The sequence below is a fragment of the Hippocampus zosterae genome, chromosome 11, assembly GCF_025434085.1.
Source record: "Hippocampus zosterae strain Florida chromosome 11, ASM2543408v3, whole genome shotgun sequence".
NCBI classification, from domain to species: Eukaryota; Metazoa; Chordata; class Actinopteri; order Syngnathiformes; family Syngnathidae; genus Hippocampus; species Hippocampus zosterae.
In genome coordinates this window covers 5,407,988-5,429,060 of record NC_067461.1, presented here as the reverse complement: position 1 = coordinate 5,429,060, position 21,073 = coordinate 5,407,988, and the positions used below count along the sequence as shown (strand labels likewise).

General features: G+C 43.3%; 1 protein-coding gene across 4 annotated transcripts in view; it reads right to left on the bottom strand.

Annotated features, from left to right (window-relative positions):
* The window catches only part of marchf8 (membrane-associated ring finger (C3HC4) 8), a 47,378-nt gene extending 26,825 nt beyond the window's left edge, over positions 1–20,553 (bottom strand). The window contains exons 1-2 of one of the 4 annotated variants that reach the window (XM_052079884.1): positions 20,168–20,553; positions 9,635–9,851 (exon numbers count right to left, since the gene is read on the bottom strand). In XM_052079884.1, the coding sequence (XP_051935844.1) occupies positions 9,635–9,742 (108 nt within the window). In that variant the 5' untranslated portion in view covers positions 9,743–9,851; positions 20,168–20,553. The remainder of the gene's footprint in view (positions 1–9,634; positions 9,852–20,167) is intronic. The other 3 variants (XM_052079885.1, XM_052079887.1, XM_052079889.1) reach the window with 3 other exon arrangements.
* Positions 20,554–21,073: the final 520 nt, after the last annotated feature.

Sequence of the window (21,073 nt, the reverse complement as noted above, 5' to 3'; positions counted from 1 at the left end):
ATGTTGGTTTGATTGTTCATTTTCTACAAATAATTTAACCAAGGCGGCGACATAATATGCGCACATAGCGCTACTCCGCTAGCCGGCGGAAGGTGAAATTGTGTATCCGCCGGTTGCCTTTCATCCAACAACATTATAGCTTTGTCTAATTTTCAGCCCAAGCCAATTTATAAGTTCATTGAGACAAGATCATCATGTTTATTTCAGTATTTCAGTATATTTTACATATCTCTGGAGGAGGTGGGCAACAGAAGGATGCTAACTAAGCTAAAAGCTATGATGGCCAGTCCCTCCCACCCCCTCCAGCCCGCCCTGACAGCACTTGGTAGCTCCTTCAGCTTCAGAGACTGTTACACCCGCGCTGCAAGAAGGAGAGATACCAACGCTCGTTCCTACCGACTGCTGTCAGACTGATGAATAAAAAATATCATAATAATAATAATAATTAAATGATGTGAAGGAAAATTGTAAATAGTACTGCGATTTATCCATTTGTGTTCATATTGTATTTAATTGAAAGATGTTTGTTGTTTTTTTTTTTTTCTCTTTCTCCTTTCTACATACATTCTTGCTGCTGGAGGCTGTAAATTTCCCCAGTGTGGGACGAATAAAGGATATCTTATCTTATCTTATCTTATATTTTTGCTTAGTGGTATGCAGTGAGACCCAAGAAATTGTATACGAAACCCAAATTGTAAAGAAACCCACAAATTGTATACAAAAAGACCACACTGTTCCTTTTAGTGACAGATGAAGGCATTAAGTGCCCTCCTCTGAAGCCGAATCAATAGGGAGGCCAAGTCGGCCTTTAGCGGATGGAATAAATCATGGCCCTGATGAGCGGAATAAGATGGCTATCATGTCTTGCTCAAATGATGGGGCCAGGAAAGAGGCTTAGGGGGCCGGCTTATCATTACTCCGAGCGCTTTTTTTTTTTTAGTCTTTTGCAGAAAAAAAAAGATTTTTCAGACGCGTGTATACGAGCAGAGAGGCTACAGCGAATGTACTGGACTTGATGAGCTCGACACCTTCCTCATCCAGGTGCCACGCAGCAAGAAGAACCTCACACCGCGTCAGCGTCCATCCAGTCTTCGCCTGCTGGGAAACAGGTGGCCCACCATAACTGACGACAGACGGGTGGGCCGTGTGTTCAAATCCATTGGATGTGCAGTGGGGAGGGAGGAAAAAAAAAAAACACGCTTCCTCTTGCACCCTCCTTCAAAAGGGCCGATCAGGATTCTCGGCGCGCGTGCAGGAAGCCGAGGCTCAGCGGGATTGGGAAGTGCAAGGTTACACAGCTTCTCGTCGTGCATTTCAACCATTTCAACTGTTTTTTTTTTTGGGGGGGGCATCCAGATTCACCCGACGGGTCAAAGTGACCTCCGCTGAAACATCCTTTGAGACACCGTGCGGTTGAACGAACACCGAACTTCTTCACAGAACGCAAAAAAAAACAAGTATCTTTTCATTGATCGAGGATGAAATCGTGTGGCATGCGGGAAAAGTCAAATGATTAATTGACTCGCAACTTGACTGTGACCAGACGAAGAACACTTAAGGCAGGGGGGCCAAACTCATTTTTGTCGTGGACCACATTTTAGTTACAATTTCCCTGAGCTTAAGGCCCGATGAAACCGTATTTCCCGGATTATACTTGAGGCAAGCTAACCTTGACTGTACAAACCATCTGAAGGATGTGGAAAGAAATTACGTTCTCACGCTGGAGTGGGCCATCTTGAAGGTCCAACCGCAATTTCTGCTTCGTTTCGAGACAAATACCATCAACGGTATGTGTGTCAATTTGCATTTTCAGGCTCCGCATGTTCCAAATCTCATGGCCGGAATTGACTTTCACATTTTTTGAATGCCTCGCAAATCCGCAACACCTAAATAATAAAAAAAGTACAATAGTTCTGATTTTAATTAGCGGCACGCACTGGTGATTACAAAAAGAGCAAAGAGCAGACTTTGAGCAACGGGAAATGTTTCTTATTTGTATGAGTTTAAAGGGGATAAACGAATCCAGAGTTTGACATGCAGCAAACAAAGACTATTTTGACATCTCTTTGGAGCGACGTTTCAGTTTTTATTTTGTGGCTCAATGAGTCATTCCACTGCAATTGGCTCGTGACGAGTCCGCGGTATACTTCTGCCGTTGCCTTTCGTAAGGTTGGAAATTATCAGCAAGGTTGCCTTTTGATTAGGACACGCCATTCAGAGAGTGCTGTAAAATAAAATCTCTTATTTTGGAGATACACAGCATCTGACATGTAACACTTGACCATGACCTACCCCCCCACTGGAGGTAACAAGACTCCACTTTTTCAGCGCTTGACCTCAATTCAAAACGAGGCTCACCCACCCGCGCAGACATCTCGGCACTCTCAACTGAATGAAAATGTTTCCGTTGCGGGTTTCTCCTGTTTGACCTCACGCAGTCGCGGTCAAGATACCGGCTTTGGGTACTGATGCAGCTATAAGCCGTTTCTCTGTATTCAAGAACTATGCAGTGCTAGCTGTGTTCGATTTATCGCTTGGGTAAGGACATGGCCGACTGTGGTTTTTTACGGGTATTCTCATTTTCTATTTGTGTTCGACTCTTTGTATAGTTCAGAGAAGTATTTTAGAAGAGCACAGGACTGTTACGAGTAAAGAGCGGTGGGGCGTCCTGTAGGTGCGGCGGTAGTTGAAGGCGGAGGTGGGAATGCATCAGGGATGAGCTCGAAGCCCCTTCTTCTTTGCAATAGTGATGGATAGGCTCATAGATGAGGCGAGACTGGATTCCCCGCGGTGACGGCCGCAGATGACTATGATCTGTAGTGAAAGCGGGTAGCAGGTGGAGGGACATTTGGAAAGTTCTACACTCGCTGGATAGAGCATCAAATAGCAGCTCGGGAGCAATTCCAGAGTTAAACGCATCTAAAGACATCCCCTGAAATGCATTTCAGGCCTCGGCTTGGCGCCATCGCCGAAGCAAAAAGGAGCACTTCCGTGGGCCGAAGCACTAAATGAATGACAAGCAGTCGCTTAAATTGAAAAGACACACAGGAGGAGATACAACGCTGTAAAGTCCTTGATGGATGGTTGCCATAGCGATGATGACATTAGTTCACTCCGTTTCCACCCCCCCTCCTCGTTGGTTTCACACATAGCACCGCTAACATATTATGAGGGAGAGCGACCGCCATGAGAGAGGTATGAAGAGGCGGCAAAAAATATGCAAGAAAAAATAAATAAATAAAAAGATAATAATATATACCTATTTTGCAAAGCCAGATTGTCATCCCTGCAGGCGGAGTGACCTGAGACGGTGAATAAAAGAGCGGCAATCAGCTCGCGTAGAGGCTGTCGCGGGTTCAAACAGATGCATCAGTCAACGTGATGGAGCGAGCGAGCGCTACGATACGGCGCTTACAAATTGACTTCACTTTGGTCTCGCCTAGAAAAAAAAAAAAAAATTAAAAGAAAAGTTCTCGTTCTGATTTAAGTGCTGCTGTGGCTGCCCGACAACAACTGACTGAAGCAAGGCTAAGGCATACGATTTGGTATCCAGTGAACTTCCATTGATCACATCAACATGTTTCGGAGCCACCGAAATGGGCGCTTTGACCTTATAAGTAGATTTTATCCTTCTTCACATGATTTAATCACACTTGAACTTATTAAAATACACTTTTTAAAAAAAAATATTCTTCAGATGCTCCTGTCACTCTAAAGAAATGCTTCTAATGATACAGACAAGTCACCCTGTATTTGTGTGCCTCGGGTGTAGTACCACATCTTGCCACAACATGCTAGGCAGCACTGAGGACTATGGAAAAATTCGTAGCAGAATTAAGAGCAAGAAAAAGAGCCCCAAGGAACCTCCAGTGGGCTAATCGTCTATGCTAGTTTCCGTTCGCCGGTCTTATCATATGATGTGAGCATTAAGCTAACAGTCAGTTGAGTATTTGGGTGTTTAAATACACAATAACCACAATAAGTAATTTCTTTTGGTCTGGCAGTTTTACAGTACACTTCAACTTGGCTTGGCAAAGAGTTTGATAAAAGCACGCTTGACTACTACTTCGCAGAATTATGCGATCCAGTGACAGAATGAGAACAGGCGCCAAGAAATATTTTTTTAAAAGTATATTTGAATAGGTTCAGATGTTTTTAAAACCGATCTAGTCTCTCTATATGGCGGTGACAGTTTGACCATGGAACAGCTGCCATTAGAAATGAAACCTTTTAAACATTTTTTTTCTGATGTTTTCCTTTGAGTGAAGGAGAACTGATTTGGGAAAAGAAAAAAAATCCATTGAGGCAATTGTTACAGCAGCAGCAGACAAAACATACCCATTACGCCAACGCAAGACTACGTTCGCCATTGTGCCAACAGTTTTTCTGAATTCCACCGACCTTAAACAACCTCCCATCTTACAAGACGCGCTGGCGGCGGTCTCCCTCGGCATTGGCAGCCAATCTGATGGCAGCAAGGCAGTTAACCGTTTGAACGTCAGGTCCCGAGTTAAAATGAAGACGAGTGTTACTCACACATGGCCATTCGTAGCCTCGAGAAAACAAATTCTCTCGCCTACGATTCAGTCCCAGAAAATAAGGAATTATACCGATTTAGTTTTCATTTGACCAAAAGTGACCATAACAGAACCAGAATGTACAATTTCATGTAAACAGTACATTTCAAGTTTTTTTTTCTTTTTATCGTCGCCGTGGGTTGAAGTTTACAGTCAAACTAACAGTCTCCAATGAACTGAAGCAAAAAAAACAAATATACAAAAAAAAAAAACCTGGCACAAGCTGTCTAATTTCTTCACACTTTACTTTGTCATTGCTACATGTTTTTATAATGTACAATATATGAGTGCTATTTTTTTCCCAATGTCATTTTTTTTCCCGTTCATTTAAAGAGCTGAAGTAAGCAAGTTGACTTAATCAGAAAATAATCCACACCCTCGGGAAGTGTCATTCCATTTGCATTACCAGCCAAAATGTTAAATATAGGCACAAAGGCACACACACACACACACACACACAACTGGGCCGAAGTTTAAGCGCGAGCGACATAAACCACAAATCCTGTGTACGTGTAAGGAAAAACTGGCCGAGCAAGGTTCATGAAATTAAACTTGCTCTCCAAGCGCTTTGCTGGCAAAACACGTCCCTTCCTATTAACCATTTCGTTTCATACCTGGCAACCCAGTGGACCGACGCAATTAAAGAGAGACAAACTTGAGACACTGAGCCAGCGTCGCAACACTCAGAAGTCGTCCCCCCCCTCCCCCATCTGTTACTGCAGCCGCAATTTCGGATTCCCGCACGTAGCTTGCTCTTTAACGAGTATAAAACGCCATCTGCGGCCGTTTTTCACGCGGCTTCGCGTGCCCGTCCTCCAAAGCGATAGCTCTCATGGCCTAGGGCCGTTTACCTTTTAGTTGCGCACCCTCCCGTGATGCGGACCTGTATTAGGTTGTGTAAAGAAGAGAACGTATTAGCATCAGAGTACTGTACATGTTCTGCTGCAGGGTAAGAAGATGCAAGTGCCATTTGGCCGCCGAGGTGAACCTGATGACTCTTTGTGCCCCCCCCCCCCCAGTACTACAATGTCTATCGTGATATCAGGTTACAGGTTCTCATTATTGGTGCATATAAAGGTTAATTAAATACCGTACAAAGACAAAATATTTAATATTTAATAGTCAAACTCATGAACGTTCTTTTTTTTGTTGCAAATCATTAATTTGGAATCCGCTGCAACACGTTCCAAAATAACTGGGACTGAGAGTGTCGAGGAATGCTCATCAAACACATACTTGGATCATTCCACAGGTGAATATGCTAACCGAGAAAGGCTGTGAATCATGAATAGGTTGAAAAGGGAATGTTCCGCACATTTTTCTTAATCACATTTGTCCTTTTCAAAGACAGCGGTTACTGCAGTGCACAGCAGGTTATGGAGTGCGTGAAAGGGTTAATTATCGATCTTCAACCTCGAGTGAATTTCAATGCGGCTGCTTCCCTGCCGGAGAGGCGTCCGACTTGCGCGGAGATGGGCCCATGACAGACGCCATCTGACGCCACCTGTTCGTGTCAGCCCGCGGCGGTCTTGGCGGAAAAATGCGCTGAAGAACGTCCGTGGTGAATCTGAACGCTCAGTAAGGCGCCGCATGGAAAAGGAAGTCGAGTGAAATAAACAATGGGAGGGGGGACGTTTGTCATTTATTCCCTTCTTCAACAGTCAAAGTTGGATAGATCAAAGGGCTTTTTGTTGACTTCGACGAACAAGCCAAATGCCGCATGACAATAACGACAAAAGTGAAAGATGGCGGCGCTGGATGACGTGCTTAGGGAAACAAAACATCCAGCAAAAGGAAGCGAAACAGAGCTCCACGACGGCCGTTTCATCTTGCAATTTCCTGGTGTGCACGATTGCTCATGTGAACTCTGCAAAGTTTGCTTTCGAGCTGCGAGGCAAAACTCAACTGAGGAAAAAAAAAAAGTCTGGAGAACAAACTTCCAGCCTGACCTGCCGACCTCTTGCCAAGCGCTTGCTTCAGAGCACTCGCAATCCTTCCTTACTGCAAAGCAGGTCTTATCAAAACCGCCAGCCGCTCAAAGAGGACCAAATTATTTGCAGAGACCAAGAAAAGCAAGAGGAAACTACTGGTTTAAAAAAAAAATAAAATCAATTCCCTCCTCTTGGAGCAAGACCAAAGATGAGCACAAGATTCAGAGCTTGACAAATGAACTAGAAAGGAAGTGGAACACTCAAAAAGTTTTCATCTGAATGAGTAGCCGAAGCCTGCCAAATTCTAAATAGGGGGGCTGTGTTGTCAAGTGAGCCCCGATGGCTGTGTGACTCAAGTGTCGGCCCGCAAATGCACACAAAAACATTCACACGCGCATACACCCAAACAAACAACGACATGAAAAAACACACACAAAAACATGCAACCATGCAACAACAAAAAAAAACCCCAACATCATACAAAAATGCACACTAAACAAATGCATGCAAACAAAAATGTTTAAAAAAAACAACACACACATACTTGGAGGGTGTCAAAGTGAGGACCGACCAAAATGTCCTCACTTCATAGAAATGTCCTCACTCTGTTGGTTAAAAACTCATGCCGGTACTCACAATGTCATGAGTACAAGGACACACACACACACAAACAGATTGCACACCTTAACACATGAATACACGGCGCACATAGCCATTGTATATCACAAGATCCGCAGTCAGGGGTTCACGAAATAAAATGCACATTCTGAACATACCAAGCTAGCACAACGGACTCATAATACAAGCAGGAACAAACTGGTTAAAAAAAAAGTGTCATTACACCCTGACTGTGGTTTGCATGATAAATACTGACTTCTCGGCTAGGTGTATTGTGTATCCAAGGCAGCCCCTCACAACTGCGTGCAAACGAAATCCCTGAATGTTCTGAACTCCCGTTTCCACAGCAAAGTGGCGAAGACCTCACTTAAGCTAAAACCCGACTCTGATTTTGAAAAGAAGAATTTGCAAGTCACATCAACTCCGTGGAACCGCACACACTCTTATTCCACAAATGCTGATAAAGCACGACGAGGTTCCGTTTGGAGATGAATAGATCACCTCGGCTGCTCAGTGATTAATTAGCGCCGAGCGTCTTTTTGTTGGCCTCCGGGGTGGCGTGATTTTGAAAGTTGGCGCACGTCAAGACTGGAAATTAAAACGCCGGCGCGACATCTTTGACACCATTCATTGCTCATAAATGACACATTTTGGACTCTGGTGATCCAACACGAAGCCGAAGCGATACGCAGCCGGACAACGCCTCGTCTTTGAGCTCAGCCGATCCTTTCAAATTGAAAATCATCATAAGTGAGGATTGCGGGATAGAAATTTGAAACGCATGTGTCAGTGCTGCTTCAAGAATGTAAACGTGTGAATCTGTACGAGGCTTGGAGTTGTGGGGGAAAAAAAGAAGAGGGGGGGAGCACCATATGCGGCATGTGAGAGGTCTCTTCAGAACACCTGTGCCTGCCTTCTTGTTTCACACATATTGCCTTAGCACCTCGCTTTGTTTCTGCGCTTAAAAATAGGAAGACTGACTCTTGAGAGAACACACGTGTGATTGCCAGAGGAGACCACGTGGCTTCGAGAAACAGGGCGGAGCTACGTGGTGGGCCGAGGCCTGAACGTTCTGCAGTCCTTTGAATGAAATCATGATCCCAGAAAAGACCAATTCATGACCAGCACTTTCACTGAACCCCCCACCAAAAAAAAAATACCTCTTGCTTTCCCGGCTGCTAGCCAAGCCATAGCGCTAAGCTAACTTGCGCTGCACAAATGTCTATGAAGGCAGGTTCATGTTGACAATGTGCAACTTAAAATTGAATGTGAATGTGTGTTAAGTAAGACGAACTACAGGTCACGTAAACGCACTTCATCACGACAAAGTACACAAAAACATTCGTCACAAGAATCGGTAACAGTTCGTTTGAATGTGCATGAAGTGTCTCAATTCTACTACTACCGTTTACTTATTCAAACTGTGGTGAATGAACAAAGATATACAGACAAATATGTAAATTAATATGTATAAACAATAAATTCTTTTTTTTTTTACACCAAAGTGTCCTCTGGGCAATATTTTCCCACTCTGCTTGCGACGCTCACAGCGCTCAATGCTAATAACTTTGACCCCCTGAGGCCATTTCCAAGAAAATAGTGCTCCAAACTCTCCCAAAATTCCCACAAGCAACCAAAAAGGAACTTCAGACACATTGTTGAAGTAGAAGGCACAAATGTCTCCCAGTACGAACATTTAAAAAACACATTGAAACAATCAGCTTGGGCAATTGTGAAAACATAATGACCACAAAAAAAAGACCTCGCCATCAAACTGAAGCCAAAATGAGCATCTTGCTGCCACATACAACAGTTAGCAGCCAAGCATGAAAACTTTATAATGAAATAAAGAAGAATATAAGTCTTTAAAGTTGCCATAAAAACGGCAATAGAGCAGATTTTAATGATGTCTGTGTATGTCAAAGGCGCGTGTTTATCATTAGCATAACATAACAGAGGTGCTAATTTCCATGAAATCTATGCCGTTTTGCATTATATGTTAACATTAAGCTACCTGTTAGAAATTTAGCTGTTTAAAAACACAATGTTTAACTCTTTGTTGCCGTCTAATCTTAAATTCTGTTGCTCTGTGCTAAAGTTGTGGTTGTGTCAAGGTTTATGATGACCGAAATATCCATGCTAATTTCCTTTAGCCCTTCAATGGCATTTCGCATTGCACGTTAGCATTGAGCTAGCACCTTTGTCTTTGGTTTTGTCTCTCGGTTTCACAGTAAACTTCAACTGGGGCTGACAAATATGCCACTTGAAGCAAGCACGCAGAGCTTCTAAATTGCAGAACTGTGCGAGTCTTCATTTCCTCTGACTGATGTTTTTCCAGTGAGTGCGAGAGTGAGAACAGGCGTTCAGAAACCCTTTAAAAAGTGTCGTTTTAAGAATTTTGTCTTACAGTTTGTTTAAAAACTACAAATATTACAATGATCTATACATGTATATCGCACATTTTCACCCAGCGTAAGAGAGTCTGCTTCTCCAGAGCCCTCATCTCACCTGTTTGTCTTTGTCCTTAGCTTTGCCCGCTCCGCCGCCACCGCCCGACAGCCGCGACGAGGTGACATCGCGGGGGATGACAGAAATTTGATGCAGTGGCATGTTCATCCCAGCAGAAGCCACGAAGGCCCGGGGAAGGGACGAAGGGGACGCTCAAACGCTCGCTTGGTGTCTCGACGCTGGATCTACGGGCATGATGGTTTGGGACTGCAACGCCCTGCGGAGGACCAAAAAAAAAAAAAAAAAATGGAGCACAAATGGATTAAATGCACATTAACATTGTTGACGTTAAGCAGTGCAGTTTTTGTAAAACAAATCACAAATTTCCAATTAGCCCATCATGCGGGTCAAACTTGGCATCCAAAACAGAAAAGATCATTTACAAGGTTTTGGACACAAATCAAGATCTCAGTTGGAAATGCTCTGGTTGTTGAGCATGTCACTAAAAAAACTCATTCAGAACTCATGGCAAGCGCTGCAGGATAAAAAGATGATAAATTAGTTTGAAAATGAGATAATGGTGAAGGCAGACCAAACTGAACAAATCTTATCAGGGTAACAGTTTTATAACCCAGACTTCATTGGTCGTCAATTGGAAGTCAAGACCATTCGGGGGAAAAAGCCCAACAGTAGCAAATCGGGGAAAAAAAGAGAAGCCACACAATGCAAAAAATGCATTTGGGATGACAAATGAAAAAATGTAAAAAGTATTTGCGATGAGAGGCATTTAAATGGTGGCCCGGTGGCTCAGTACCAGTTCTGGCCACAACTTGGCTCACTCAGAAGAGGCTTAATGTCGGATCCTGGATGATAAACAAACGGATGCCGTCTGACAATCGAACAGATCCTCTTTTCGAATCCAAAAGCCCATTCAATAGAATTGCTCAAATCACCAGAACTCAGTGCCACAAATCAACATTAAATCCCAACGACTAGTGCTTAGCTGGCTCATTTCTGTTGATTCCACAGTGGTGTCAACGTCAAAGAAATTAAAATAATTGCTGGCTGGATGCATGTTAAACAAAGATGTCATGGAAAATGGAGAATTTAACAAAAGCAGTCTTTTCCAAACATTGCCTTCAACGTGCCGGTCAAACGATGGATCCCATCTTAAAAAAAAAAAAAAACTCCAGAATCTGGTCACAACGTAACTTTCGTTTGCCAATCCGCAGTACGCAACTACGAAAAAATCTCGGGCTTTTCACAGCAGTCATTTGGGCCGCGGTTAAAAACGGTCAACAGCAGGACGAACAAAGATCTGCGGAACAAATCGGGTTTTAACCTTTCACGCACCCTGTAACCTGATAACATGGCGAGCTGTCCACTGTAGTAACCGCTGTCCCTCAACTCATTCAGTACCAGCCAATTCTAGACCAAGTCTGAAAAGACGTTTAAAAACGTCTTTGGGAGTGAATGAGTTAAAGGCAAAATTTTCCAAGGCAAAATTCCAATGTGTTCCCTTTGCCTTTTCGCGCAGGTCTTCCCCCGTTTTAAATCCTTGTCAGGGTCAATTGCAGCCCCGCGTTCGGCTCGGCCACGCTCTGCTATTATCCTTGACGCCTGTCGGATCAGATCTGAGATCCGTCTGCCGGCATCTTCCTCCGCTTGTGAAGCGCACTCATGCGTGTGTTCGCCCATCCCCGCACTACAGTACTACATCTGCGCAGACATCTTCCTGGCAGGCTACAAAAAAAGGGGACAAAATAGGTCATAAAAGCCCCCCCCCCCAAAAAAAAAGAGATATTCCACATCGAGAACCACAAGAGGGGCAGCGACGTGGGCCTTATTCCCATAGAAACGTGTTTGACGTTAATTACGGCGTGCGCCGTAAAGGTGAAGTAATTACCGACTGATTGCCGTGTCTCATTTGACTACGTTATGACTAGTTTGCGAACTCAAGAAGCGGAAAAGATGGCGTGTAAACCGCGACCAGATATGAAGAGGGTCCGTTGTGATCATTCAGTCTTGAAAAATATTTGCTAGCTAGAGAAAACTGATCTCACAAAACAGGAATGACCGCAATGATTTTCTGGCTAAAGTGGTACAAGATGTTGAAGGTCAGTAACATCAGAGTTGGAGAGATTTCCAACGAGTTTGCTGGCTAAAGAAGTGGAAATTGATGGGGAAATATGAAACTTTGCAGCCAGCAAACGACGCAGGCTCAAATCCCGAAAGAGCAAAAAGTCATTTCTTACTCACAAACGCGACGACCTTATCGGGAGTTTCGAATATCTGTGATTGCGCATCTCGACGAGATGCTGGCGAAGAAATTTGCATAATTTCGTCACGTTCAGATGGAGGCAGTGGCACAAACAACTCAATTATTACGACTTTCTTTCCAGTCCCCCAAATGTCACCGCACATTTCCAAATCAACCAGCAAAACATTCTTCTCGATTCTATGCTAATGAGGCCCACTTAAGGGTGTGATTAAGTCGCCTTCCCGGTGGGAGGAGACGATACGCAAGCGGGCGATTTCTCAAGAACGACGAGCCTCTCGAGTCAATTTAGCATCCCATCTCGATTTTTGTTAAAAGGAAGAACTTGTCCTGTCGCCATTAAAGTTTCATTTTGACACGGCTACCAAAACAGGAACACCACGGTGGCCCCTGTGAACGCACTTAAAAGTGGGTCACTGAAAGTTCAGCTCTGAGAGATCCATCATTCCCAGCTCGGCACAGAAATAGACGGCATCTAAACATCACGCCATCGATTTTACATCACGTCCTCAATTGGAGCCGTCAATCTGTTTGACAGACTGCATCCAACATCTTCGTGCTCAAAGATCTAAAAGTACATTTCAAAGCAGATGCCTTTCAGTCACTGTCAGATGCGTTCTCGTCATATTTCCTATGTTGCCTAGCAACCAACAGACTCTAGGAACAAGGTCTAAGGACCAGGGCAGAAAGTAGTGTGTGTGTGCAAGGCAGGCAAGAGGTGGGAAAGAAAGTTTATTGCAAACCGAAGACAAGGCTATTGAACCCACTTCATATTGTTAAAAGATCCAAATATTTTCGCGATTGGAGCAAGCAGGTATGCGTGTGAGGGAGTCAAGTGGTGAAAAAGACAGTTCAAGATAAATGTGTTTTAAAAACAAGAAAAAAAAAGTTAAACCATAAACCTGCTTCGATGTTTAAAGGTTTCCAATTACCATAACATTAATGCTAGTCTGGTGGGCCAATCTATGGCTCTGTACACTATGTTAGCATTAAGCTAGCAGACTTTCGTAAGACAAAGTTAAGGCAACAAGGTTTAAATTTTCTGTAGTGTTGAATTCGGTTCGACACTAAAACCTCCACTGTGAATGGCAATAAAAAGATTGAAGCCCCTTTTTTATTGAATTGATCACGATCGGCCAAATTGCTGCGTGTTGTCAAGTTCACTGCTGCCCCCTATGTTAGCTAGCTAGCTAGCGCTTGTCATAAGTAAACTGTTATACTGCATACGACTTTTTGGGTTTGGGCGAGTCTACAGTACAGTACACCACTTGCCCTTCTCTGATATTGTACTGACTAAACACTGCACCAAGAATTTACTTTCTTTTTTTAAGTGCTTGTCCTCCATTTTCCCAGTTAACCACTCGAGTAACGTCTCCCTTTTTTTAGCCTTAATTAGCACATTTCAGTTCCAGAATCAACGTTAAAAAAAGGAAAAACAATCTGTTTTCGCTGCAAAGGTCCAAGGTTAATGAACCGCTTCTTGCATGTTTTTACTTCTCCGCCACATTTTTCATACTTTTTACATCAACAGAGCAAAGCCTGGCACGGGCATCTCGCTGGCTGCACATTGCCAACGCCGCATTTCATCAGTGGTGGCGTGTACACAATTTATATCAATCGCCCGCAAGCGCGGGAGCGAAGTCGTCGTGGTCGTCGATGGTGCTGTGCGCACATCGTAACATTACTCGCCTTCTTTGTCGATTTAAACATGAATTATTCATGACATTTTGGAGAAAAAAAAAGAAAAAAATGGAGCAGCCATTACTCATATGTCACATACTCAGGATTATATTAAAGTGGTGCAGCGAAGTCATAGAATTGGCACAACTATGACCTGTATTGTCCTCCCCTAGCAAAAAAGTGCTACGGTATCAAAAATCCACGATGTAAAACTAAGGGGTTGATTTGTCCATTTGAACGGGAATTCCTCTCAAAAGCACACCGCTCTAATTCTGATGAAATTCACGTGACAACACAGTTCAAGAGACAGAAGGATAGCTGGAATGTTCTCTTAAAAACAAGTTCGGCTGGCAAACATGGAAAACTTTTTCAGGCTATGTGTCATTGTTGGAAGCTCAACAAAAACCAAAACAAATAACTGCAGAAAAAAAAGGGTGAAACTTAATTATGTGCAAGATTGCATTATGTGCCAAATTGAAATTAGTATAACTTGAAAATCAACCGGCATCACGAAACTGTTCACGTTGAACTTTGGAGCTTTCGCTTGAGCTTGTGAATGCCCCCCGAAAATGACCAGACTTATTATGCTACCTGAGTGACTTTTCTTGTTTGTAATGCAAATCAAGGTAGAAAAAAAAACGAAAATAAATGACAAGTGGTCCCTTTCTGTGATAGAAAAAGGAAATGAAAAGACTAATTCAATCAGAGAAGGCAAATCCAAAGCCCTCACACTTGTCACATTAGGAGTAAATACACAATTGCCATACTGTTAAAAGTGTGTGTGTGTTTGCATAACAATGACAAATTGAATTCAATTAATTGTTCAGCCCAACAAGAAAGCATTTTTTTTTCATTGGCTCCATTTCATTCGGTCGTCAATACACTAATTGTCAGTCAACAGCGAGACGAGGTCGAGGGGCGATGAGGCCTGGGACTCCGTTGCGTTCGGCGCACTTTGTTAAACCTGCGAGGCACATTCGGGAAAGGGAGCGTGTGATGTTCTTCATTTGCCACGTCGGCACGCCAATGAGTCTTGATTTACTCCTCAGCAAGCGTATGCAGCCGAATGGAACCGATGGAGACGGACTCTAATTGGGTTGACATATCAGGGCCCGCCGTCCTCCGCGGGTTTCCCTCACCGCCCCTTGGCCGGGTTCACGGGGTTGGTTAAGGAGCTGCCGCAAAAAAACACGGCGATACCAACCGCCGATTCCCCCGAGGCTATTTGAAGTCAACACGCAGCTTCAACGGCCGCATTTGTCTGGGAGGAGTCCAAATGCCTGACATAGTTCAACTCCTGAACTACTGAAGAATGGAACTCGGTGGAGCACATACCTGAACGCTGCATTTGTTTGTTTGGTTGTCTGCTGGGAGCAGATGTTGAAAAAGTGCTCGCATTCAACACTTAATTAGAAGTACAGATATGAAAAAAAAAAGCCAAATATCCAAGACCTGAGGTAATTCTTCTAGTTTTGATAAGCGAGGCAGGTGAATCCTAACCAATGTGCCGTGGGAAATGATCAAATTTCACTGAATTGGTGAGAAAAATTATTGATGAAGAACAAATCATGTATCACTGTCCATCTATCTATGCCGGCAACTTACAGTGACAGAAATAACAAGTAAATGATCCATCAGTTGGCAAAAAGTATGAAATCCTCTATTTGGGACAATTTTGTTTGGCTGTTTGCCGTGCGATTATTTTTTTTTTAATATGCGAATGGTTGTTTGTTTCTGTGTGCCCTGCGATTGGCTGGCAACCGATTCAGGGTGTCCCCCGCCTACTGCCCGAAGACAGCTGGGATAGGCTCCAGCACCCCCCGCGACCCTAGTGAGGATCAAGCGGCTCGGAAGATGAATGAATGAATGTGCCTCGGCTCAATAAATTGGTTTATATCTGCACGACTTGTATTACACTGCCCCTGGTGGCCAAGTAGAAAACATAAAACAAGTCACAATTATTATTATTAATGAGGGGGTGGGGGGCTGGCTAAGAGGTTTTCGACTTGTTTTTATTATTTTCATGAAATCTATCTATTTTTTTAAATACAACATGTCTGTGAGCAGATCAGCGACGGGAATTTCATCCAACCAGGCTTGCAAGTGAGTGGCTTACAATGGAAGCTGTCAAATTCCACCTCTGTTGCGTTTTGTCGGGAAACACTTTGCAACCATCACAAGCTATTGTGCACAACAATGGCGGCAGCCGGCTCCTAATGGAGCCTTCATGTAGATTGGGGATTGCATTTTTCCCGCCTGCACAATGACTTCCCCTCCTTAACGCGGCTCAAAAGACAAGAAAGCGCAGAGTTCAATTTGCAAGCTCACAATCTTCTCGGCAGGCGCCCTTCGGTCTTTCAGTCTTGCAATGTTTTCCCGAAGCATAATTATGACCGCTCGCGTGTTCTCCTGTTCTGTCAGGCTCGCTGATGCCTTCAAGAAATGGTCACGAGCAGATGACATTTCTCAGAACGGGCGTAAATTGATCTCAATTTACAACAATATCGTTCGCCGGCACCAAGAGAGAGTAAAGCATAAGCTCTGTCCAAATGAACCTCCTCAACTCAATTCAACCGAGTTCCTTTTGGCATCACAATGGCAGCCGAGTATTATTTCAATAATTTGGACTAAATTAAGCTCCTCAGCTACAATTCAGCATAGTTACTTGGCACCAAAACGCCACAAGATGGCAGCAAAGCAAAACTTTTTCCCAATGAAGGTCCTCAACACATTTTAACATAGTTCCTTCGCACCAAGCTACCACAAAATGACAGCAAAGCACTACATTTGTCTACATTAACCTTCTCAACTTAATTCCTTGGCACCAAGATGCTACACGATGGGAGCAAAGCACTACCTTTGTCCAACTAAAGCTCCTCAACTAAACATATACCCTTGGCACCAAAATGTCACAAGATGGAAGCAAAGCACTATTTTTGACTAAATTAACCTCATCCACATGATCCCTTTGCCACAAAATACCCCTCACCCCCCCAAAAAATTACGGTTTTTGCTTCGACCCGAGCAAAACAGTGACTTTTTTAAATGCGAATAACTGAGGACAGATTGAAAAATAATAATAATATAAAATGAGTTAGCGAATGCTGCACCACGAATATACATGTAGAGGTTGGAAAACCCTGGAAATGTTTTACTCTTGACATCAGCCAAAGAATATCAACAAAAGCAATTTCATGCGGGCCTTGTGCAGCGTATGCTCGGGCCTTAATAATGATCCAGCACCCGAGAGTTGGCCATAAAACCTCAACAAGGTGAAAACAGCTCATGAATAAAAGAGCAACTGTTGTTTTTTTCCCTCTCAAAGACTAATACAGCAACCCAGCAGCAGATCCACTTACACCGACGGCAATCTTTGGTTTCTTTTAGCATGCCAGCTTGTTAACTGCGGTGGGAGAAAAAAAAGTGAAGTGAAACAGGGGAGGGGTCGATGCTAATGTGTAAAGAAGCATGGCACAGGCAACAGGTGCGGTAGAGAGAGCGACAACCTTGGGCAAAACTGTCATATTTCTCACATGGATCAACAGCTATAATCTGGTGTGTTCAGGTTGTTATGAATTCCGGGGATTCTGCAGTATTGATTTCTGCACTGCCCCTAGAAATACACCTCTATGTGCACCTGGATACGTGACTTTTCAAGCAACAGACCCCAAAATGGCACCTCATCCACTCTCATTCTAAACAAAGGGATCCCTCAGGGATCTTTCTTCAGTACCCTCCTCTACTCCTCCATTCACCCCATCGTCAAACTTACAGACACCACCACCCTTGTAGGACTGATCTAGGATGACAAAACTTTTTCGACTAGCGCTTCAACAGTAGAAATACATGACACTTGTTGAAGTAGCATAGATGTCAAATAGTTCCTTACACATAGTTGTGTCAAAGTTGTTCTCCTAGGGATGTGTATGCAGATGATAAAATGGAAATCAAGAATATTGGAAGAATGCTTCCAGCCTTAGTTGAACATTAATTTATCAGGAGAACAAAAAAAATTATTTGCTTGGGTTTCACTAATACATTACTGAGTTTGAGTATCCTTCAAATAGTGTGTGAAGTCCATGCACTAGTATGCTCTTTCCCATAATTTCAGTGCATTGGTAACATTTCAAGGCCACACTAGGAGAATGATTGCCCTATTAGTGTAGTTTTTTTTTCTTCAATAGTACTAAAACTACATCTTACTTGTGAGGCAAAACTATTATTGGGCAACGTTGTGCTACTTTTAGGGTTCTGGGGGCTACGAGTGCGTGACATATGCCCCCTGGTTGGGCCTATTACTATAACTGGTGTGCGGCACCGGTCATTTGCTACGCGGGTTTGTTTCGTACCTGTAGGCCAAAAGTGGCTTTGTGGAGACGCTACTGAATGACTGGAACTGTAAAAGCTATCAACTAACACTCAATGATTTGTTTTTCGCCTTCAGTCGCCCACAATGGTGGCACGAGTGTAACCAAAGGCAACAGCAACGATGTGACACAGATGACAGTTGCACAATCACACCATTGACCACCACACTCCAGACCATGATATGACCTTTATTTATATATATATATATATATATATATATATATATATATATTAATTCATTCATTCATTCATCTTCCTAACCGCTTGATCCTCACTAGGGTCGCGGGGGGTGCTGGAGCCTATCCCATCTGTCTTCGGGCAGTAGGCGGGGGGGACACCCTGAATCGGTTGCCAGCCAATCACAGGGCACACAGAAACAAACAATCATTCGCACTCACACTCACACCTAGGGACAATTTTAGAGTGTTCAATCAGACCTGCCATGCATGTTTTTGGAATGTGGGAGGAAACCGGAGCACCCGGAGAAAACCCACGCAGGCCCGGGGAGAACATGCAAACTCCACACAGGGAGGCCGGAGCTGGAATCGAACCCGGTACCTCTGCACTGTGAAGCCGACGTGCTAACCACTTGGCTACCGGGCCGCCCTATATATATATATATATATATATATATATATATATATACACACACACACACACACACACACATATACACTACATATAAAATTTAATTTAAAAACATTTTTTAAGGCGTAGAGTCAAGATGACAAGTGGCGGCCTAACTGAAAAATATAGCCCACGTCTACGCGACGCGCGTGGCATACGGCGGGATGAAAGATGATCCCCGCAGCCCGGCGCTGAAACGCGAGATGCGCGCAAACAATCAGCTGGAAGGCACACCACACTCCATTGATTTAAGGCACACGCCATGGGCTCATTCTCCGCAACAACTACCGATAGTCGCCCAAGCAAAAAGCCTTCACAGTACTTGGTTGTACCAAAATGATTCATGTATTGCCACAACACTACCATTACAGTATATTTACAGTACGATATTAAAAAGTACATGGCAAAGAACCGAGATGATACATAACAGTTAACAATTACTTTAATCTGCCAATTATTTTGTTGATTGACCGATGAATCAATTAAAAAATAATAATAATTTCCATCCCCCTTTAAAAAAAAGGAATTATTTCAAATTGACATTGCAGATAATGCACAAACCAATATGGATTAACACAAGGAGGAAAAAACAAAAGAACACGAACATAAATAATTCAGACGAATGATCGATGATGGTCCCATGCAACTCGCACAAATCCAAAATAAATCTATCCCAAATGAAAACTTGGAGCCTATTCCAGCTGTCTACGGGGTAATAAGTAGGGGACACCCTGAACTGGTTGGGAGCCAATCGGAGAGCACACATAAACAAACAACCATTTGCGCTCACAATCACACTTGGGGACAATTTAGAGTGATGCCTTCATCTGCCATGCATGCTTTTGGAATGTGGGAGGAAACCGGAATGCCCACAAAAAAACATGCACGCACTGGAAGAACATGCAAACTCCACACAGGAAGGCCGGAAGCCGGAATCGAACCCTGCACCTCTGCACTGTGAGGCCGACACGATAATCAGTTACGTTTGAAATATATATTACAATTTCATCAGACAAATGATTAAAGAAAAACTTAAAAGAGCTTCTGGAAATAAAAACATTGTCTTTTAATCTATGAATTCTCTTTTATTAAAAAGGCAACATTTTGCGTTTGAGGTTCATCATCTTCATTTCCTTCATCATCATCATCATCATCATAATTTTTGCTGCACACCACAGAAAAGCCAATGAAATTCAATCTGCCAGCTTGAACGTACGTGCACGCCTGCATCCCACCAGGGACCGACACACGGAGCCCCCTCCATCCATCCATCATGCGTCCATCCACTCACCACTTGCAGTTTCAACGAGACCCAAGACTGGAATTGAATGGAAAAGCTGCAGTGCATCATACTGGGAGGGTTCCTAATATTTTGCAAGACGTGGAGGCAACCAAACAACCACAATCAATAACATTCATTTAATACCTCCCCAATACGCCTCTAAAGTCAGCAGTATACGTTTGCACAGGGCATTGTTTTATATTTTAATGGGAATATTTAATAAAATGTCCAGGGAGTCCAATGGTATGGGAGCCACCTTTAATATTAAAAATAAAATAAAAACATAACGCAACAGAGCGGGTTTTTTGTATGCTATGCAATTCAAAACAACGTTAAATATCAAAAATGATGTTCCTACCTTTATTTCCCACAGAGACCCTCGATTTATATCCAATTACTCCCGAACCTGCGTCCGGAACCGGTGGACCGGCCAACCGAAACAAACGCAGCCGTCTGCCTCGCCTCTTCCTCGGCGTCCGGTGGTCGCACGGTGCTGCTACTGCTGCTGCTGTCGTCACAAAGTGTAACGAGGACTCGGGTCGTCGCCAGTCCTACGACGTGTGATATCGTTCGAAATTCACGTCAGTCGCTCCGTAGTCGAGCACCACGGAGCAGCTGCGTGTGGAGGGACGTCACCCACTTCCGCCTTCACGTGGAGTGAAGGAAGAGGGTCGAGCAAGGAGAGAAAGACGAGGAGACGTTAAAAAAGGTCGCCATGGTTCCTAATTAGCGGGAATGAAGAAGTCCCCCACCAACGTCCAAAAATGACGAATAAGCAATGATAAATTTGTCTTTTTCTTTCTTAGATAATTGACGTACATAAAAATTAATAAGCCAAAAATAATTCCTCTTCCCGCACTGACGGTCAACATATACAAATATATTTACCTAAAAAAAAAAGATGTTTTATTTTCGGAATGATAAAAGGGTCATTCCAGAATTGAAGGACATTGGTGTTTCGAAATTCGTGATAAATAAGCCTTCACTGTCCTGATTTTCTTTTATTGATTTTCAGTATATATTAATCAATAATAATAATATACACATAATAATTTATTAAGTCTATATCAATGCAACCATGTTGTGCAACTCTTGTCACACGAATCGCAGCAACAGGGTTGCAAATCCGGACGAATGTCAGCTTTCTTTCTTCTACCTGTGAAACTAGCTGTTACTGCTGACCAAGAAGACAAACTTGCTTATGGAACTAAGTAAAGAAAAATAGTAGCGTGAGACATTCTATCAAGGCTAGCTATGTGCTACA